At 44.2% G+C, this 21,827-nt stretch overlaps 5 protein-coding genes across 7 annotated transcripts; 4 read left to right on the forward strand and 1 right to left on the reverse strand.

Moving 5' to 3' along the window:
- The first annotated feature begins 257 nt into the window (after nt 1-257).
- Nucleotides 258-3,129, forward strand: LOC116213665 (cysteine synthase 2). Of its 2 annotated transcripts, none has more exons than XM_031548689.1 (6): nt 258-560; nt 778-852; nt 1,146-1,301; nt 1,391-1,780; nt 2,006-2,241; nt 2,549-3,129. In XM_031548689.1, exons 1-6 carry the CDS (start codon nt 342-344, stop codon nt 2,769-2,771), a joined length of 1,299 nt encoding a protein of 432 aa, XP_031404549.1. In that variant the 5' UTR covers nt 258-341; the 3' UTR covers nt 2,772-3,129. The 2 variants fall into 2 exon arrangements, with proteins under 2 accessions (XP_031404549.1, XP_031404550.1); XM_031548690.1 differs by having other exon boundaries at nt 259-560; nt 1,158-1,301.
- Nucleotides 3,130-5,680: 2,551 nt separating this feature from the next.
- Nucleotides 5,681-7,680, forward strand: LOC116215642. 2 transcript variants are annotated; one of them, XM_031551432.1, is made up of 3 exons: nt 5,681-6,054; nt 6,658-6,758; nt 7,135-7,680. In XM_031551432.1, exons 1-3 carry the CDS (start codon nt 6,003-6,005, stop codon nt 7,423-7,425), a joined length of 444 nt encoding a protein of 147 aa, XP_031407292.1. In that variant the 5' UTR covers nt 5,681-6,002; the 3' UTR covers nt 7,426-7,680. The 2 variants fall into 2 exon arrangements, with proteins under 2 accessions (XP_031407292.1, XP_031407291.1); XM_031551431.1 differs by having other exon boundaries at nt 5,685-6,054; nt 7,132-7,680.
- Nucleotides 7,681-8,457: 777 nt separating this feature from the next.
- On the forward strand, nt 8,458-14,569 carry LOC116213952 (cylicin-2-like). Its single transcript, XM_031549117.1, has 12 exons — nt 8,458-8,610; nt 9,267-10,180; nt 10,289-10,322; nt 10,940-11,019; nt 11,185-11,244; nt 11,449-11,559; nt 11,842-11,919; nt 12,002-12,085; nt 12,862-13,324; nt 13,573-13,670; nt 13,776-13,806; nt 14,036-14,569. Exons 2-12 carry the CDS (start codon nt 9,329-9,331, stop codon nt 14,200-14,202), a joined length of 2,058 nt encoding a protein of 685 aa, XP_031404977.1. The 5' UTR covers nt 8,458-8,610; nt 9,267-9,328; the 3' UTR covers nt 14,203-14,569.
- A 1,004-nt stretch (nt 14,570-15,573) lies between these two features.
- LOC116213953 (nuclear transcription factor Y subunit B-3-like) lies at nt 15,574-16,856 on the forward strand. The gene has a single exon (XM_031549118.1). It carries the CDS (start codon nt 15,999-16,001, stop codon nt 16,575-16,577), a length of 579 nt encoding a protein of 192 aa, XP_031404978.1. The 5' UTR covers nt 15,574-15,998; the 3' UTR covers nt 16,578-16,856.
- Nucleotides 16,857-17,729: 873 nt separating this feature from the next.
- LOC116213951 (uncharacterized PE-PGRS family protein PE_PGRS46-like) lies at nt 17,730-21,827 on the reverse strand. The gene is made up of 2 exons (XM_031549116.1): nt 19,183-21,827; nt 17,730-18,338 (listed from the first exon to the last, which is right to left on the reverse strand). The coding sequence occupies exon 1, from the start codon at nt 21,489-21,491 to the stop codon at nt 19,371-19,373; it is 2,121 nt and encodes a 706-aa protein (XP_031404976.1). The 5' UTR covers nt 21,492-21,827; the 3' UTR covers nt 17,730-18,338; nt 19,183-19,370.

Consider the following 21,827-nt stretch of genomic DNA (forward strand, 5'->3'; position numbering starts at 1 on the left):
TATAGCTTTAGCGAGAACGAAGAATCTCGATTAAACTAGAAAACTTATACAGGCGCGTTTCGATCACAGAATGACAAAATCGAATTCGAGCTTTTATCGAGTAGACTCTAGCTAACTCATCACGATTAGTAACAAGTGCGAATCTTCGTGCACCCATATGTGAATCTATAATTGGCCTTGCAATTTCGGCCTTATGTTTATCTTTTGGGCTTTTTTCCTTTGGCCCACTGATGATGACATAAGATAAAACACGGTGCCGTAATCAAAACGGAAGCCGCCCGGACCGAATACTATTTCTCGCGAAACTGGTTTTTCCAGGTGGGAAGTCGGAACTGCCACGGATGGCGGCGGCCAGAGCCACGGTCGCCGTCGTGGCCACCGTCTCCGTGGCTGCTCTCTCGTACTTCCTCTGCGACTTCCTCTCCCAGAAGACCCAGCTGCCACGATCGACAAAGAAGAAGAAGAAGAGGCAGCTCGGCACCAGAAGTGGGGTCATTGGCGCCATTGGGAACACTCCGTTGATTCGCATCAACAGCCTCTCCGACGCCACCGGCTGCGAGGTACGCCACCGGCAGCGTTACCTCTTCTTGGTTATGGGGTATTTCTGTTCTGCAAATTCTCTCTTTCCTGACAGTCTTTACATGGATAGCTCAGTTTTCATAGATTTCTTCGGAATCATCAGCGAGCTTATGTCTTTGTTGATCCATTCCGTGCATTTGACTGCTCTCTCCGTGCAATACATTGATATCACGATGGATACTCAATGCTTATCATTAGATTCTTGGGAAGTGCGAGTTCTTGAACCCAGGGGGCAGTGTGAAAGATAGAGTTGCTGTGAAGATTATTGAAGAGGTAAAGTTGCTGTAACTTCGTCAATAGCCGCTAATTGGGTTGAAATTGCAATGTTTAATCTGCAGAAGCTAATTGCGTGATGCCCGGTATTCATGCTAAATTCTTCCAATTATTCTTGGGGTCAGCCGACATTATAGATGAATTTCAAAAATTTTGTTTTTGGCAGCAATTCATGGCTTCGGCCTTTGTTTATACATGTCATATGTTGAATGGTGTAGATTCTGAATTCTGCTTCAACTCTATCCAGGTTTGTGCATCGGTTTCTTTTTCAAGTTGTAGACTTTCCTATCTAGTTGGTTGTGCAGGCTTTGGAATCGGGGAAGCTAGTTAGAGGGGGAGTGGTCACTGAAGGAAGTGCTGGAAGCACAGCTATTAGCCTCGCAACAGTGGCTCCTGCCTACGGGTGCAAATGCCATGTGGTTATTCCAGATGATGCTGCCATTGAAAAGGTTTGCATTGTTATTTTTATTGGCAATCTTATTCCCTTAGGATGGTGCATGCGGTTTTCACTGATTAAATGGTCTTCTTTGTTTTCCAGTCTCAAATTCTCGAAGCCCTCGGAGCTACAGTCGAAAAGGTAAGGCCGGTCTCAATCACACATAGAGATCACTATGTCAACATTGCAAGGAGATGGGCAGCGGAAGCTAATGAACTGGCAGCAAAGCATCCAAAAATCAATCAGGGGAATGGTGAAATGTCAGAGGAGGTCAATGGGTTTCATCCTGATGAAGGAAGGCCGGCTGCTGTCATCTTGAATGATTGTAAAGGTGGATTATTTGCCGATCAATTTGAAAACCTAGCGAACTTCAGGGCCCACTACGAAGGCACCGGGCCTGAGATATGGGAACAGACAGATGGTAGTCTAGATGCATTTGTGGCTGCTGCAGGCACTGGTGGGACTGTTGCAGGTGTTTCGAGATTTCTGCAGGTTAATATCTTCCCCTCCTACAACTTTGGTGAGGTAGTACCAAATGTTGTAGGAGTCTAGGAGAAGTTGCGGTTATATATTTATAATCTAGCGCTCCCCCTCGTGCAAGCTATAAAAATGTCAAAGCTCTATAAGTTTTTAATTTGCCAACTAATTGAAGTCTTAAGCTTGTTAGAGGAAAGCTAGAATTTTATAAAAATGATCTCTCCGTCTTGTTTTGTACAGGATAAAAACCCAAACATCAAGTGCTACCTTGTAGATCCGCCAGGTTCTAGTCTCTTTAACAAGGTGACAAGGGGAGTGATGTACACTAAAGAGGAGGCAGAGGGAAAAAGGCTCAAGAACCCTTTTGATACCGTGACTGAAGGAATAGGAATTAACAGGCTCACGGAGAACTTCTCAATGGCGACACTTGATGGGGCTTTTCGTGGGACGGACATGGAGGCTGTTGAGATGTCGAGGTCAGTGGTAGTCCGTCTTGTTTTGTAATGGGAGCGTGTGTTGAGTGACACTTTAAATTATATGATTTCTATGTAAGCGTAGAAGAATTTTTGTTCTCTTAATGAAGATAAATGGGAGTCAATGTGCCTGTCACGCAAGAAATCGTAGGAGTCATTCATTTTATGCGACTTTTGAGGAGGTGAATTTACTCGAAGCTTTTAAGGAGAATTGATCCCTTCTTTCTACTCCCAAAATATCCTTTGATATGCACAGTATGTTAACTTGTTTGGAGGTTTAATGCCGACATCTGCTGCTATTTTGTCGCAGGTATCTGTTGAAGAATGATGGACTCTTCCTCGGGAGTTCTTCAGCAATGAACTGTGTTGGAGCTGTGAGGATGGCACAGTTGCTGGGCCCAGGCCATACGATTGTTACCATTCTGTGTGACAACGGAATGAGGCATCTGAGCAAGTTCTACAATGATGAATACTTATCGAGGTTCAATTTGAAACCAAGTGCAGTTGGGTTAGAGTTTCTCGGCATCAAATAAGAAGAGGGTCTGCACCAATCTTCAGGTCCGCTTATAATTATGAGTGTGAAGTCCTTCATGCCAGTGAATATCATCCAAGTATATTTGGATTCAGAATGAACGATTGCCGATCTATATGGAGCAGAGCCAGCTATTACATTTTTTTGACATTCAAATTCTTTCAGCAGGTTATAGGGGGAGGGAATTTTTTGAGAATCCCATTATTTAGATTGGGAGTTACACTGATTAATGTATAGACGCCCTGTTCATTGAACTCAGATGTTTGTTTGATCATAGAGAAAGTAACATTAAAAAACCAGACCGAGTTTGGTCCTAAGTAGTTCATGGAGTTCGATTTATAATCTTTCTTCTTGTAGCATATTAGTTCGATTGTAATCTTCTAATGAACTGCATGTTGCATACGAACGGATGTCCGAATTTTAAGAAGATGAACCTTCAAAAACAAGCACAGTTCATCATGGAAAATCTAAAGCAAAATCTATGTTATCGTTAAACACTGGAGCTTCTGAAGTTTTGCTCAGATCTCTTATAATTGCTCATGCTTGGTTCCCGAACTTCGGAAGCTTGATCGACCCCATAGAGATGTCCAGCTCGATGAGGTTGTCTTCTTCATCCATTTCATCTTCTGTCAAAACTCCATTGTCGGAGAGAACATCGGGAGGCTTCGATACCTCCACTGGTTTCTGACTCTTCTCCTCGCAGATCAGAGAAATGGGCTCACCCTCTTGGAAGGCAATCTCGATTAGGCCATCATCTTCATCATCAGTGAGCGAACCATCAGAACCCACTTGACTCTGACTCGCACTGCTTGAACTCATGAACTCGAAATCGCATGCCGCTGCACCTTCGGGCTCAACCTCACTTGCTGGGCCTTCGTCTTCGACGGCATCCGGGTCCAATCCTTCCTTCGCCGTCTCCTCCTCCTTTGCGAACACAACCAGGAATGCAGTCGATGCAACCAAAACCAGAACCGCAACTAGGAGAGATGGCGACCCGAAACTCGAAAAACATGTCAAGAGCAGTGGAGGGACAAGGACTGCGAAGCTGAGGAGCGTGAGTGATGGCTTCCTCATCCTCGAGAGAGCTGAACAGATCAAGAACGCAACAAAAGCAAAAAAGGAACCTTTGTCGCAGCAAAGTGGTCTTTTTATCACTTTTCTGGGCGGAGAGATAGTTTGAACAGAAGACTTCGCAAGAGGAAGAACAGGAGGAGGCTCAAAGGGTCGTGAAGAAATGGAAGCAAAAGCATGAAAGCTTTGAACTTTCAGCCTACACCGATCAAAAACTGCCAAAAATGGCAGCTCTTGGTTGTGTTCTAACAGTGAACAGTACGTTCTTGTCGTTATTCTGCAGAAATGGCGGGTGAGCGGGCCGATGGATTGGGATTCTCCACTCCTTGAAAGAACCAAACAGAGAATTAGATTAAAGATGAAAGGCTTTCCCTCTCTCTCTGGTGCCGTTCAGAGCAGAGATTATTGGAGTTGCTGAAGACCACGTGCCGAGCATCAAATGTCTTGTCGGCCTCCACGTGGCACGAGGTTGCCTCCCCTGACAGAAATTCAACCCACCCACCCTACCATCATCAGGAAACCACCCCTCTAATTTCACAGCTGCTTGCTCCCTCTCTCTCTCCCGTTACCATTCTTCATCTCCTCATCAACCAAACCAAACGCCATTGCTGAAACTTGCAGACCGTTTACAGACATAATCACTACCACCAATATATATACCTACAAACATGTTAATGTAAACATATATGTATCTTGTGGAGAGGTTTGAATGGATCGGTGGGCAACATTAAAGCGGCTCTGTATGTCAGGCAGGCTGCATAATGATGATGATCAGAGGTCCCAGTGTCTGAAACGGGTATGGCAAAATGGGAACCGAACAATTTTTAAATTTCTTTCTTTTTTTCCGGAAATGGAAAAGTAATTTCCACTGCTCGCGCTTCGGTTTTGATATGCGTGAATGGTCGAAGCCTAGCGGCTAGCGGTTGAAGAAGTAGTTTGATACGGGGTCCGAGTGTCTCGACCCGTGATACCGAGGACGGAGAGGATTATCGATAAGGAAACGTGATGGAGGATGCGGATGATTATGGATATCGGAAAATCCGAGTTTTTCATGGAAGGCATCATGGTGTCTCCAATGATGAATGTCTGCCAGACCTTTTTGCCTAATGCATGCTGGGAGGAAAGGTGCGTGCATGGGCCGTGGCCTAGTCATGATTAGCGTTATCGTGGTTAGACAGTAATCATAATTAGTTTTCGTATGAGGACAACCAAGATCTCTAATGAAAAATGACTAGATATCTACTAATCTTTCAAATTTTGAACTCTAATTTTCGAATTTTGTATCATCTAGTATCGTCTAATAAATATTCGAGATGAATGTCTTTCTCCGATCATACTTTAGCATGCTCGCTTTAATTCATACTTCAACGTGCTCGCTTTTATGGACTGTCTGACACACGATCGAAGGCACCAACAATCCAAGTTAATTCCCTTAACAAACGCGCTAGACCTGGTGATGCGAGCTCAATCGCACGTGCAAGAATGCAAGGACCCCGATCAACCTACATTCACCTCATCATTTTCGGATATTGGTTCCTCTCTCTTATCTTAGTTCTCTGCATCCGATTTAAGCATTGGATGGTCGAATTAAATCGCAATCACGGCATAAGACTTCCTCGAATAAAATTCTGAAAATTTTTTAGGGCCAGAGGTAGGCCATTTATCAATGGGCCTGACCGTGAGCTGAGCTGAACTTTCGGACTATGACACTTCCCGTGTACGACTTTAAACCTCAGCCGCACATCTGTTAAAGGCATGGAAAGTTAAAATGACAATTTCACCCCTACCTCGTACCCGCCCAATCACGGAAATGGAGGACATGTTGGGCAGAAAAAGGATCAACGGACGGTCTCCGTCATCTTCCTCGCTCTGTTCGTCGCGGCTGTTAGGGTTTTATTAGGGTTAGGGAGGTCTGGTGGTTTCTGATTTCTGATTCCAAATCAAAAAGGCAAAGTAATAATTTTTTTCCTCAAAGGGAATCGATTCTCCTCCGCTCGGAGTATAAATACAGTGGGAAAGGATTGTATCGTTCGATCACGACGATCGAGAAATTTTCTCGCACTGTCGCCGCGTGATTCTCTCTCCGTCCCTCTCTCTCTCTCTATCTGGGCTTCATTGCCCTGTGGCCGTACAAATCCATGATCGTCTGCGCTGCTGCTCCATGGACCCTTCTCCAGCTCACACTACCCCAGACCATGAAGAGGATGAGTGGGGTACTGTTCTTTCTCTCCGTAATTCAGCTCCTTCACTCTTGTGGCTTGTTTGATTATCGGGAATTTGATTGGTTGCGACCGAAAAGCTTAAATTTTGGAGGTTGCGGCGGGCCTAGAATGATTGGGAGTGTGCTGGGTTGTTGAATTCTTGTTTGCAGTGCTTAGTTAATCTGGCATTGGGACGTATCAATGAAGTCTTTACTGGAAACCCGGCATCAAAATTGTATAAATTACCCAAATTTTTATTTTTGCCGCTCTTGCTTTCCCGTGGATTGTTGGTGGTGAAAATCTTGATTGTGTGTTTATGTGATAATGTAGGAATTCTTATCCATGGCTGATTTTTGTAGAGAGATTAACTGTTCAGATTACTTAGGTTTGAATTGTATCTGCCTGCATTGCGGGACTGAGGTTGATTCTTGTCTAATGTAGCGGAAATTCTCTTGTAGTTGAAGATTTCCAGGCTAATTGATGTTCGGGTTTGTGATTTTTCTTATCCATGTATCCTTTCAACTAGGAGATTGAGACTTTTCCAAAACTCGAAGCAGTAGATTATATTATTTACCTTGTTTGCAAGGAGCTGATTGGTTTCTGCATTCTTCACAGACAATGATGGGTTCGTGATTCCGAGTTTGGAAATAGGCGAGACGGTTCCGGAGGAACGCGATGATCCCCATTTAGAAACCTCGACAGCCACTTCTCCAAAGGTCAGTTTCTAGAGCCCCTTTAAGCATTGACTGCGTAGTGGAAATGCTTCGGGTTGGTTGCAAGGAATAATATCAGTGTGCAGGTTTTATTTCTAGCCGATAAAGGAAATGTCAGTGAGAGATGGGGAGTGCTATTTACCAACCGATAGGAGAAACTGAAGTCTCATATAGAATTTTAGAGAGTTTTAATGGGTTCACGTCGTTCGTTTTAACACGGATGTCCTGTTTACTAATACTGACTTATTGAGGTCTGTGGATGGTTTTTATAAAATCGAAAACTGGGAAGACAAAATTTTCTTGGAGGCAGAGGCTAGCGAATATCTATCCCAAGGAAACTCTGAATTTTTGTTTATGGCGTTTATTGGATTTTCAGCAGGCAAAGAAAGAAGAGAACATATACCTGGGACCCCATGGGGCGCCTCCTTCACAGTCAAAGCAGCAAGTTGCGAACTCATCAAATAACCGAAAGCAGCGGTTCAAGCAGAAACTGAAGGAAGCAGATGGGAGGATCAAAGGGTCGAGGCGAGAGAACAAGGTGGAGAGTCTGAGAGAGCTTGTGGGAAGTGGACCGAGATTGAATCCTAACATGTCGAAGGGCTCTTCCCGGGACTGGCTCGACTCGCATTGTCAGGAATCTCAGTTTGAGAAGAAGTGGCATCCTCAGTGAGGCATTGCTCATATCATTATGATCCTTGATATCTTATGAAATCTTTTATCGAGGGAGTCGACTGTGCAGGCGAATCTCATCGTATACATTGAGCTCTGTATTTGGTTATTTGGGGTCCTTTCGGGATTTAGACCTTCATAAACGACATACTAAGCTATGTTAGCTCCGTTCGTTGGGGCTGGAAATTTCCCATTTACTGGTGTATTTCCTCTTAAATACACGAATCTACTCAGTTTCGGTGATCTGTTCACACAATAAAATGATAGCAGTAGTACAATAAGTATGCATTGATATAATATCGTGAAACTGCATCTCTTTACCAAGCAGCCTAGCAAAGAAGCTGTTTCGGTCTCCTCTGGTCCGACCACTTTCAATATATCTTCGACGGGGCGCAAAAATATAATCCGATAGTACAGGCATCAATAACTCATGCAGCGGTAAACTTCCAATGTACATCGGAAATGTATTAGGTGAGTCTATTCAAACCGATGTATTAGGTGAGCCAATTCAAGTGATTTTATTCATGTTTGCGAGCTCATCATTATTATTGTCGTCGTCGTCGTGGCTATTATTGTTGTAGCCATATGTTTCACGGTTGCGGGATTGCTGTCACGATATACGATAAGCAGATCACTTTTTTTTTTTTTTTCTTTTTATGAATATAAATAATCACTTTACTATGATTGCTATAGGATTGGATTGCCAAAAATAAATTACTAATATTGAATTAATATATTATATTTATATGACAATTTTCTTACAAAAATAAATTATTAATTATTAAAAAGAAAAGAGAGAGGGAGAACCTATTCCCAAATAATGAAATAAAGAATTGCTGAGTGGGCCCACCCACGACCCGTTGGGAAGCCCACGCAGCCCAATACCGCTCCCCACGTAAATAACACGAGGACGGGAATAACGAATCCCAGCCGTCGGAATTCCAAAGGTATCCCTCAGGCAACAGATCTGGACCGCCCGTCCCCATCGCGGATTTAATCTTGCATTTAAAATCCGGATTTGAAATCCGACTTATTCAATAGCTCCGCTCAGTCGTTCGTTCGGATGCCAAATTCGCAGAAGAGAGAGAGAGAGAGAGAGAGGGAAGCTGAGAAATGGAGTGTGAGAGTGGAAGCTGAGGACTTCTCCCACCCCCGCCCGTGCCCTAATTCCTCGAATAACCACTGCGTAAGTCCTCGTCTCCTCGCCTTATCTCTACCCTCAATTTGTCTGCTTCAGGCTCGCATGGCAATTTGCAGCTCTCCTGCTAGCTTCGTTCGGCTAGGGTTTTAGTTTCGGTTGTGCAAAAAGGCTGTGAATTTTGCTCGAGCACTCGAATTTCGGGCCCTGCTGGTAACCGCTGCTTGGCGTGTGGTTGACGATGAATTCTTGTTGGGATATGGAAACCCCGAGTTTTGCATTTCAAAAAATTTGTTACTTTCTATTGGGCTGTCAGGAGTTTTCGAGCGAACCCAGAAATGAGCTTCTTTTTGCGGAATGGAGCTGCAGCGCCGCTCGAGCCTTTTCTCGAGTGTTGTAGCTGTTGCTTGCGTTGCAACCAAGAAGCCTCATGTCGGAAAGTTTCGTTCTTTCTCCTGTATGAAGCTATTCTGGACTCTTTTGTGGTCTTCCCAGGCGGATGAGCCGTTACAATGTGATCTTGTTTTTTTTTTTTTTTTTTAGTATGCAGAAGCTCATGCTGTGGCAATTGTGTAGAGTCTGAATTCTCGAGCTTTTTTCCCTGAATTTGATAAGCTGAAGAGTGCTGCTTGCATGTTTTCTCGCATACTTGAATACAGCTGAAACTTAATTTGATGCTTATAATATTTGTCCTTTCCTTTCAGGATAATTTTCTCCTGTGAGAAAGAGAACTTTTTCCATAAATATTTTCTAAATTTCAATAAAAATGCCCGAGGAGACTTCGGCGAGTGAAGTTGCCGAGAAAGAGGCGCCGGTTGCTAATGGGGATGTTCCTCATAAAAGCAGCGAGCCTGTGATTGAGAAGAAAGACAATGGGATCAATGGAGTCGATAAAATGGAAGTAGATAGTAAGGATGAAGAGAAGGCTGATCCTGAGAACGTTGATGCAGAGGCAAAGGTAGACAAGGATAACAAGGAAGAAAAAGAGGAGGAGGAATCTATGGATGCAGCTGAACAAGAAGATGATAAGGGTGACCAAGAAGAAAAAGAAGAGGATGCATCTAAATGTGCACCTACGGATTTAGACAAGGATAGTAAGGAAGTCAAAAGACAGGAAGAACCTAGAAGGGAAGCAGCTGAAGAGAAGCCTGTTTTGGAAGTGGAAGAGGATAACAATGAAGAGAACAATGAAGCTGAACAAACTAACGAAACTTCGGAGGAGGTTGACAAGACGGATGCAGAATTAGAAAAGGCAGAAGCGAGCAAAGAGAATAACGAAGAAGAGAAGGCTGAACAGGAAAAAGGGAATGATGATGAGGAGATGGCTGAAGAGAGTAATGAGAAAAAGGATGAAAAGCAGAAGGCCGAAGAGAAAGAAGAAGATAAGGGGGGTGTAGAGAAGGGAGAAGAGATTAAAGAAGAGAAGTCTGAAGAACATAAAGAGGAGAAAGGGCCAAAGAGAAGCAGATCAAAGAAAGTTCAAGTGAAGAAGCAAGCAAAGCAGGAGGTGGAGCAGAGGACTCCTCTCACTGACCGTCCTGTACGCGAGCGAAAATCAGTAGAAAGACTAGTGGCGACCATTGACAAGGACGCCAACAAGGAGATTCATATTGAAAAGGTGCTTATCATCCTTGAGTGCACTATATAACTCATGCTGTATTCTGTTAATAGTGCAATAGGAAAGTGGATCTAACTGGCTTCCGATTTACTTTTCTTTGTATGGTAGGGCCGTGGCACACCACTGAAGGATATACCTAATGGTATTGTTGTTCTCTTTACCTTCATTTGCTAAGTTCAGCAGTGCATTCTGGTTTGCCTTTATAGAAGCTTGCGTGACGACTTCATACTGATCAGTAATGAGATAGTGGATCAACTATCATTTTGTGGAGAATTTATGGGACGATTAGAAAGACTGCATCCTGCTATTCCTTTGTTTGTGTTGATCTTTGTGCTAATTGCCATTTTTAAAGCATGGGATCAACATTAGGAAGTATGTTTCTTTTCTTTCTGCTTTTGCTTCTGTAATCTTAGCAGTCATTTCTAATTGAAGTTAGTAGCAATCTGCAATGCTTAGTATGGGGACTGCAGCTTATATGGGATTGAAGTATTGAAGTACTTTTTCGCAAAATATCATAAATTCCAATGTTTACCACTCTTTCTTCATAGTGCAGATGCTGTAGTTTTCAACTTTTTGTGATCTGTGAATCTTGGTTAAAAAATGATGTGATTTTATCTGATGCTGTGGTCTTGCCTCCCAGCGTTATACTCTTTTTTATTGCAGATTTTGTCTAGTGCCCACTGAATTGTATAAATCATCCCCTCTTTACATGCAAGATATGAATTGCAGTTAGTGAACTTCATGTATTTTTTTCTCCAGTGGCATATAAACTGGCAAGGAGGAAGCCTGATGACACCTGCAAATTGCTCCATACTGTTCTGTTTGGGAGGAGAGGAAAGGTAAAAATCATCATATCTCGAGAGTGAATTCATTACATTGAATTTTTTCCAACTTCCTTGCTGTCTGGCTCAGGTTAGAATGTGAAGGTTCAAGCTTATTGTCCTTTCCAGGGATTCCATGATATGATCTTATATTTCAATTGACATTCTTCTGTGCTTTGGCAGGCCTTCCAGATCAAGGGTAACTTATCCAGGTTTTCTGGTTTTGTGTGGCATGATAATGAGGTAACTAGATGTTCCTTGAAGAGTGTGTGTTTTCATATGAAATGAGCTTGCTCATTCCATTATGATCAGTTTGTGAAAGATTGATCATATATGCATGTGCATCTACTTTTATAATCATTAATTGTGAAACCCACTGATGCAAAATGGACTGCGATAAAAGTCTAGGAGCCAGCGTCATTACCTCTATGTGCTCGGCGTTTGTAGGAAAAGCACAGGAATAAAGTGAAGGAAAAGCTTGACAAGTGGACCAAGGAAAAGTTGCTGGAAGTATGTGATATACTTGACATACCTATTGCCAAGGCTACCACTAGGAAGGTTTGTTGACTCATAGGGCTCATTGCTTTGTATTTATTTTGACAAATAAGGCTTGTTGATTTAGTTGTGCTGTGTTATATTCCTAAGCAGAAGTCTCCTTTTGCATCTCTTAACTACTTTTGGTTTACTCTAAGTTAAATAGAGGGGAAGAGGATAAGAGAGGAGGGGGGGTGGGTTTACTGTGACATTCTAGTATGGCCTTCTTTGCAGAGTCGCAAAAAGCTCGTTTATGTAATTCTCTCTAGTAAATGCTCATGGGGTTATCTTTGGATCTGCTTTCAGGAAGATATTATCGTGAAACTTATAGACTTTTTGGTGGCTCCCCATGCTACAACTACAGTGCTGCTTGCTGAGAAAGAGGTATATTTTTCCTGTATCTGAAATATTTTGTTCTTTACTTATTCGTTCCACCCCTTCTGTTCTGATTTGTTTCGGGGATCAGTCTGGTAAGGGCCAGAAGCGAAAGAGGGGTGTTAAACGGAGTTCATCAACACCGAGGAGTGGGTCTTCAAGTCGATCAGCAAAGGTATCATTAGTTTTGTTTCTTATGGGATTTGGTCGATGAAAACAGAGTATCTGAGCTTTTGAAACTTTTCTGGTGAAAGGAAGGTCAGTTGTTTGATGGCATTTCTTGAAGCTCTGTCTGTGACGACATCTTTTTTAAGATTGTTGGATAAACCCTTAAAACGAAAAGGGCACTGAGGGAATGGTACACCTTCCGTGCATACATAAGGATAAGCAAAATGTAAAAAAGTGTTTCAAGAATGTGAGAGAGAATCAAAACGCCTGTGTATTCAGTGAATGGATCCTTTTTACAACTGAATTTAATCTTACTTTTCCCCCAAAAAAAAGAGAATTCGATCTTGTTGTCTATCTTTTCTCTCTATAAATTATGGGATACTGATATGTTCTGTAGTGTTATTTATTTATTTATTTTGAAGTTATGGTGGTCCATCTGTCGTTATCTTTCTTCTTTAGGTTGTTTACATTTTTTGGAGGGCATCTTTTGGGTTTACAGAATTAAAAACAGAAACTTCACTTAACTTGATTGCTTTTAGGGTTCTTGTATTAATTGGATTTATTTAGGTTTGAAAAGTCATTTAGTCTTGCCGGAGGCTTGTGAATTGGCATCGCTGAAGGTTGTCGCCTATTCTAACCATAAAATGGATTCAAATTGGAATAAGCTGGGAGACAATCTTTCAATAAACTCCATTTTGGCCATTTTGAGGTTCCTTACTGTCAATGGCCTCCTACTGAATGCTTTCTGCTTCTCATTTTCTTTATGGCCACGAGTCTATGCAGGGCCGAACAAAGAGCGAGGATGCTTCCAAGAGAGGAAGTAAGAAGGCTAGTTCTGATTCTGATGATGATTCAGAAGATGAGAAAGAAGAAAAGGAGCATGAGACCGATGATGAGAAAACGGAAAATGGTGTTTCAGAAGAATCTGATCATGAGATGCAGGATCGATCTGAAAGCGAGGAAGAAAGTAAAAGTAGTTCTGAAGCTGAATCAGATGAAGATGCAGGGAAAAAGAAGAAACAGAAATTGTCCGGCAAAAAGCAATCTGCTGGAAAGGCTAAAAGCAAGGATATCGAGGCATTGAAGAAGTCTAGTCCACCACGTAAAATGACAAAGAAATTGTCAGCATCAAAACGTTCAAAGGTTGATGATGATAGTGATGCCAGTCCAACTCCAAGGAAGAAAAATGATTCAGCAGTTAGCAAGTTTCCAACTCCAGCAAAATCTGCTTCCAAGGAGAAGACTGGTAAAATTACTTCTTCAGCTCTACTTTTTGAAGTGATTGTGATTGTTTGGAGTGGCTTCTACACTTCTTTTCCTTTTAAAATCCTGACTTTTCCTGCAGCTATGTAAAGCTTTTAAGGTTCAACTCTTACGAGTTATGATAAGAAACTATGTTCTTTCCCTCAATGAATTACAAGCATAAGTAAATTGGCTTTTGTATAGCTCTCCTCAATGCATGCATGATGCTGAATTTTGCTTTGTGTTTCCCAGGTAAGAAAGCTGCAAAAGGAAGGGACAAGAAAGCCCCAAGCAATGATGAGCTAAGAGATGCAATCTGTGAAATCCTTAAGGAGGTCGACTTTAATACGGTGCAGTTCCTATCTTTTCTCATTTTTTTTTTTATAAATTTAAAGTTTCTTTTGTTGATCACATATTTTCCGTTCTAATTTGATCTGGGGTGTGCAATTTTGCAGGCTACATTCACTGACATCCTGAAGCAACTCGGTATGTGTATATTTAGTATGATGAAAGAAGTCTTCTATTGCATCGGCGACTTGCATGTTAAAACACATCTCCGTCCCCATCTTCTGTTCCCATCTAGGATGCGATGCATCAGCTTGTTTTTAATTCTTCATGGAATGTATGCTGCGAGAAATTGTTTGTCCTGATTGGATATATAAAATAGAAGTTTCCCTTAAGAGTGCCTAATGCAATTTATATTTCCCCTTCGCAGCCAAACAATTCGACACGGATCTCACCCCGAGGAAGTCGGCGATAAAGCTTATGATCCAGGACGAGCTCACAAAGCTTGCTGACGAGGCCGATGATGAAGAGGAAGAGGCAGATGGCGGTGCCGGGAAAGATGAGATGGCTGTTGATGGCACGGAGGTGAAAGCTTGAAGATAAGTCTTGTGGAAGAACCTCGTGTGAATGGTCATCGTCTTCCTCCCCTCTTCGCCTCTTCACTGTCCTGCTCCTTGTTCCCTGTTTCATCTTGTTGTTCTACTAGAGCTCGCTCGCTTGTTAATACTCGGTTAAGCCTCTTATATGTGCTGGGAAAACTAACTTATTTTTTCTTTTTTCTTTTTTCCTTCTTATTGTCGAATAGCGAGAGAATTATGTATTTAATAACCGTGCTAGTTATGTTCAATTAGGACTAGTATGCCAGGACTCCTCTGCATATACAGTGTCGCAGTTTGTGGAATGAACTGTGCAGAGCTTTTACATTATCCCTTTTATTAATGCCCCCGGCGCAATTTCAAATCAATGCTTCTCGACCGAGTCCATTGTTGTTGGTGATGTGGGGCTCCTCTCTTCACGCTTGGTCGGGCCATGGACTACGATTGCTATCTGCTATATAGCCTATTATGTTAACGAGATCCGTGAATATCAGGGAATTAAGGGTGCCCTAGGAAGCACGATACCTTTGGATCGACTGTTTCAGCCTATTTGATCTGAACCGGTTGAGTCTATTTAAGTATTTGGTAAATGGATCATGCAGAGATTAAGTTAATAGATTGACGACAGGGAAGAATAATGTGTCGGTGATTGTTTACTCGTATGAACCTGTCGTGATCAATGTTTCATGATTCCAACTGGGACTAAAAGAAAAAGTCACGAAAGATAAACAAACGCACTATCATTGAACTAAAGAGTGATTTTCTTTTCCTCATTAGAAAGTGATGTTCATTGAACCCCCAATTGGCTTTGACTACGTCCATGTCCAATTAGAAATGACACGTCAAGTCATTGGGTGGCCTTTTCTTTTCTCGACCCGCAATACGATTCGTAGTTGGTTGCTCATCACGAATCAACTCGTTCAACCGAGATAGAACGTCGAGTCTCATTCTATTGGTTTGTAAAAGAGCTTGCCTGACACGTGGCGATTGGTTGGAACCTCGTGACGATCAAGATCTCGGAGGCTCGAGAAGTGATGAATTTGCCTGTAACCCGACCAGGAAGGTGGATTTGGTTCGATGCGAGATTCGGGAGCCATCACCTTAACAGTCTACATTGATTGGCAAACCGGTCAGTGAAGATGCATAGGATACTTCGAAAATACTAAAATGGGGGCCGCACATATTCAAAGAACAAAATGCTCAATCCAACCGGCCACGTGGCAGATGCCGAATCAACGGCACGGATGACTCCGCCTCCCAGCCAATCGGATTTGCTCAAACTCTTCCTGTGCCAAATATTACAACTTATCGACAGGCAACGACCCACATCTCGCCACGTGTCCATTTTCTCGTCGTTATTTATTCTCACGATCCGACGGACGGACCCGACTCACTCTCCTTCCCCCCATAATCTCTCCACTCCACCCTCTCTCTCTCTCTCTCTCTCTCTCTGTACACCTTCTCCCTCCTCCTCTTCCCGGCGCCGCCATCTCCGCCGGCGGCGGCCTGCCGAGCTTCGACGCCGTCTCTGTCGATTCTCTCTCCTCAGCTAAACTTCCCTCTCGCTCTTCATAGATACTTCCGCCAGGAACAATACGTCCTCGACATTTGAGTCAACGGACCGAACCTCGTTGACGTACGAGCAATATTTACTCCGAATCAATCGGAATTTGATTTCGATAGTACCGGAGACGTCCATATATTCCGCCGGCGTTCACAGCTCCGAGCGGAGAGGAGTTGACGTGGATTCGGACATTGCGAGCCTGATAAACTGTACGGTGCGACGGTGTGACTGGCATGGTGGACACGGACTCCGAGTCGCCGCCGCAAGGAAGCCGAGGCGGCGGGGAGAACTCTGGGGGGGCTGGGGACCTGTCGTCGCCGAGGGAGCAGGACCGGTTCCTGCCGATAGCGAACGTGAGCAGGATCATGAAGAAGGCGCTGCCGGCGAACGCGAAGATCTCCAAGGACGCGAAGGAGACGGTCCAGGAGTGCGTGTCGGAGTTCATCAGCTTCGTCACCGGCGAGGCCTCCGACAAGTGCCAGCGGGAGAAGCGGAAGACTATCAACGGGGACGACCTGCTGTGGGCCATGACGACGCTCGGGTTCGAGGACTACGTGGAGCCGCTGAAGGTGTACCTCCACCGCTTCAGGGAGCTCGAGGGGGAGAAGACGGGCCGCGACAGGGACGGCGGCGGGGGCGGAGGGGACGGGGAGAGTGTCGGCGGAGTGGCCGGGAGTGGCACTGGGGGTTACGGGATGGTGATGATGATGGGCCAGGCCCAGCAGCATCAGGGACACGTGTACGGCTCGGGGGTTTTCCATCACCAGATGGGTCTTGGTGGGCCTGGCTCTGCCTTGACCCGGCCCAGATAATTAATGGGCCTCCATGTAGGTCCAGAACTGACTTTTCTTCGGGCCCACTTGAGCTGTAACGGAGCAGAATGTTGGGCCCCACTGGGCCAATAGATGGAGACATTACGGCTCATTAATTAGATCATGTGGGATGCTTTAAGCTTTATTAGTTGTTGTAAAAAGACAGTACATAGATCTAATCAGAATGCCTTTTAAGTTTCTTTTCTCGGTTCTTCGGTGTAGCTTGATGTATGTATTCGGAAAACGGACTATTAGAGATGCAATCTTCATTACCCCAAACTCCTTTTGAGTTTCCGACTTTCTAACGCCGTGATAAAATATTACAAGTTGTGGATGGACAGAATCAAACGGTCATATCTAAATTATTAGTTCATTCAAACAATTTTCGACATGACTTGTTGAACTATAGCGTATGCCGCTTGAGCAGGCATTTTCCGGCTATGTCGTTTCTCTGAAGAAGCCATTGGATCTGCAGCTTTTTGTGTGAATGCATTAGTATATGGATTCAATCAGTAGAATGATTGAATGTAAGAATATGGCCATGAGGAGTTTTTGGCTGTTGACTCCTCCATCAATCAACAGTGTAGCTGAAAGGATTGGCTACCACCACCATCAACAGTGCACCGGTCAACCCCCCCCCCACAGTCTCGGCCTCTATGATCACTGCCAAAGGTGCTATCAAGGGTCACCCATTGATCCGGACCCGATTCAACGATCTACGTTTCAGTGGCCTATATCCGATATTTGTGGAGTACACCTGTGTAGTGACTCAGTGATCTACACCCAATATCGTACAATGCATCTCTTTAGCACTAAACGGTAGATCAAAATGACGAAAGAGCTCAAAATTGTAGAGTACATAAAACCAACACAGCAATATAACTCGCAACAAGAGCAAGACTAATACCACGTACAAGTTAATCGACTCAGTTCGCATTCCACCAGAAACAAGCCAGATTTTAAGGCTGAAACCTTACCAGGATGGAGGAACAGAGCACAGGAAGATCGACAAACACTAGGAACAAGCAAAGAGAGCACAGATTAGAAAGAGGTTCCAACGTCGATTTGATCCAAGAAGCTTTAAATAAGGCCTTCAGGAAGAAGAACAGAACAGCAAAGTCGGAACACCAAAATTCAATGCCACAGGACCAGTAAGTAAAAAGAATTGGTAATTGGATTAATCGGATAACAACAATGAAGATACATATACAAGATTTCCTCGGACTCCATAACATTATATACAGAACCCAAGAAGAAGATACAAAACTTACAGTAACTATTAACACGAGCGACTAATGCGAGAAGGGTAGGCTTTCCCACCGCACATATGACCTAGGAAGAATTCTCAGAGACGACAACAGCGGTATGAACAAAAGCGGTTATAGAATACAAGGAATAGCAATAAAGGGAAGGCTCATAAGCTATTGCCCGTTCCCCACACTACGACCTATTACACAGGCAGGAAGATGAGTTACACATGGAAAAAGAAAAAAAGAGAAAAATCCCAAATACAATCGCATCCATGAGTTAGCAGTTTCAAGCTACTACAAATATCACCACCACCATCGTTTCTCTAGTCTCAAGCATTATATCATCTAGAAACAGTTCGGTTTCAAAAGGAAGTCTTAAAACTCGGAAATGGAAAAGTTATGGTTCTGATTAGTCGGGGGAACGCCGCGCATTCTCCACCAGTGCAGTGCCGGTGGTCTTTGTCTCCAAGAATCACATAATGGCTTCAGTTCGCATCTCTGCTGTCTCTAGCTACAAGAAGTCAGAAAGAGAGACCGATTGGGGCAATCGTAAACTTCATAAATAGTTGGTAAATTGAGGATGATAGGAAATAGGGTTTTTATCTAAGAAAGCAGTTTCAAGTGAAGGACATATAGTATACCTCAATCCACAGGCATACAACAACATAAGGAAATAAGATTAACAGGTTCTTCCACACAGGACACACATCTACTTGGCCTTTGGAAAACACATCTATTCATCAACTATTTAAGCGCACCTTCTCTTCTCTACAATTCCTTGGCATTTGCAAAACACATCTACTTGAAATTAAACCAGAAATGCAACTAATGGGCACCAAAGGTCGATTTCAATTGAAAATCCAAAATGAATTTGTCCTATTTTGCTCATCCAATATTGTCCTACATGTGTCCTTATTAACTAAATGCAATAAATAATATAGCCAAATAATGGAAAAATAGGACAGTTGCTAACATAGGCGGACGAATGAAATGCAATATCTACAGCCGAGGTTTAAGAATAGAAAACAAGCAAATTCAGATGTCGGAGATTGCACATGGCCTTATATTCCAGTCCATGGTTTCTTTTAGCTACAAGTTTATGATAAAATGGTGCACGAAAAATTATCTAATAATTTGATTAACCACATACTACTCCAAGAATGATTTGCAGATGTACATGCACATGAGATGGACCTAAAAAAGAAAAACCAACTTAAAATGTAAAATCTGTCATAAAACAGCGGCAGGTCGAAGCAATCCCTTTGTTTAATAGCAAACCTATAGCTCTTATTCATAACACAAGCGAAAACCAAGATTGCAAGTGAAAAAACAAGGCCATGGTTCCAGACACTTACTGATTCAGGAAGAAAACTTATGCTCCTGAGCCAAAAGAAGACAGCCAAGATGTTCAATAACTGAAGACAAAGGTGCAGTTCAATGGATAGAAATCCGATCAGACCACTGCTAGAGAATCTGGTTTGAACTTTGATAGTCCCATTCCCCAAGTTTGTTCCCAAAAGTAAATGAAGATGTAACGATTCGATCACTCCGAAGTAAGGCGTCGCCTCTTCCCATAATCAGCCTCCCTCGATCTCGAGCGATGATCATCCTCTTGGGACAACTTCAACTTGCTGTGAGTCCTCGATGACCGTCCCCTTTCATAGACATCATCAGGCTCTTGGTCATGGTCCCTGTATCGATAATGATCGGAGTATCTGTCCCTATCCTCCTTGTGTCGATCCCGGTCCCTATCTCTGTCCCGTTCACGGTCCCTGTCTCGCTCACGATCCCGATCACGTGATCGTTCCCTATCTCGATCATGATCCCTATCCCTTTCCCTAACACTATCCCTGTCATCACGAGGCCTCCTCTCAGACCACTCACGATCATGACTAATCTCTTTCTCTCTAGGGACATTTCTGTCATATGCCATTTCTCTGTCATCGTGGTACCTTCTATCAGAAGATCCCGACCAGTCTCTCTCTGAGCCTCTTTCCTTTTCTTTTGACAAATTCGGCCAGCCTCCTCTATCATGAGTGACCTCACCATAAGGATGCTCAGATACCGCTTCCTCCCCATAACTAGATTCCCCTGCTCTGCCAGGAGCGTGATCCTCACCTCCCCATCCACCCATGCTATTATCAGACCACATCCCCATGTTTGGGCCCTCAACTCCAGAACCGGGCATCATCCCCATTCCATTCATCGGCATCCCTCTCCCAAAGATCGCAGGATTCACATGAGGAGCCACCCCAGGCAAGCCAACACCCCCTACAGGTGGAAACGAGGGCAATAAACCAGAAAATGGAGGGCCGGGAGCACCTGGGAAGCCCCCATAACCACCTAGCCTTCCCATAGGGCCACCGAAAGCTGGGTCGAATCCCTGACCCATCATCTGGGGATGCATCAAAGGAGGGCCACCGCCCATTCCTTGACCAAATCCATTTCCACCATTACCCATTATACCTCTTCCACCCATGCCAGCGCCCCTGTTCCTCATGGGACCAATGGGACCTCTATTCCCAATTCCTTGTCCATTACCTCTTCCCCAATTACCTCTCCCAAAACCTCGGTTATTATCTCCCCCTTGAAAGTTGCCACCAGTGGTAATATTATTCCCACCAGTCTTGGGCCCCACATCGTTTGGCCCTCTCCTCCCCTGACCAGCAACCGCAGATTGAGACATCTGCTGGTTCCTATTCATTTGAGCTTCTCCCATCCTCTTGATGCTGTAAGGGGACGCGAACGCCACAACACATGGCTTTCCATTAAACACATGCCCATTCATTCCCTCTTTACAGGTGGTTGCAGCTGCAGGATTGAAGAACTCAACCTGGCAGTAACCCTTTGATTTCCCACTCGCTTTCTCTTCAAAAAACTTCACCTCCTTCACCTGCCCATACCTGCAGAGCTCAGCCTCCAGCTCGGCATCAGTGGTCCACCAATGTAAATCCCCAACAAACAACATGGTCCCACCTCCTCCTCCAGCCCCAGCTCCAGAACCGGAGACAGCAACAGCACCACTACTGCCACCGGCATTCACCACTCCATTTCCACCTACGGGATTCATGTTCCTTATTCCACTTTGTGAGGGCAAACCATCATTCCCCATGCCCCCAACCGGCCCGACATTTCCTGGGTTCGCCCCAGCAACGCCATTTGATTGAGGTGCAAGTCCCTGCAGGCCACTGGGAATGCTATTATTTGCACTCCGCTCCTCCATCTCATTAACCTTATTCGGCCGCTGCTGAGTTAACTCGACCCTCATTCCGCCACCACCTGCCATCACTGGCCCTGATCCACCCGGTCCCTTCACTGCAGCTCCTCTAACCCCGTCAATCGGATATCCAGAATCCCCACCTACACTACTCTCACCCACAGCGATGCTCCGGGGAGGAGGAGCCCGAGCATCCGCAGCAGGGGGCAGCAGTGGCTGCTCATTCTTCCTCTCCTCCACAGGCTCAATCCTGAGACCCGCATCCTCATTCTTCCTCATCGACTGCAGGAAATTCTCCCCGACATTAACATCATTATAGAGGTCCTCGTAGTCGTCGTCCTCGTCTCCCAAGAACCCCTCGTCAGCTACGGCCGAGATGGCCTCGTTCCGGTGGAAGTGATCCACCTGATCACCGACCTCTCCGTACGCTCCCTCGCCGTCATCCATATCTTTATCTCTCCTAGGGTTTTGTTGCACTCACTAACTCTCTTCTTCCACAGCCGGTTCTCACGAATCGGCAAGCATTCCAGCGAGCAGCTGAAGTGAAATCACTCAGATTAGGGTTTCCAGATCTTACCAAGGGAAGGAGGAAGACGATCGAATTATCTCCGAGCAGGGCCGAAAGAGTAAATGGTGGGAAAGCCGAAGCTAAAACGAAACCCTAATCATAGAAACCCATTTCCAGATGACAGAATCATTCCCGCCACGCTAAAATACGCTGCCGGTGTATTATGCGCACATTGCTCTCGAGTGGGCCGGGCGTATTATTGGCCTGGATAAAGT

This window comes from Punica granatum, chromosome 7 (assembly GCF_007655135.1).
Source record: "Punica granatum isolate Tunisia-2019 chromosome 7, ASM765513v2, whole genome shotgun sequence".
Classification (NCBI taxonomy): domain Eukaryota; kingdom Viridiplantae; phylum Streptophyta; class Magnoliopsida; order Myrtales; family Lythraceae; genus Punica; species Punica granatum.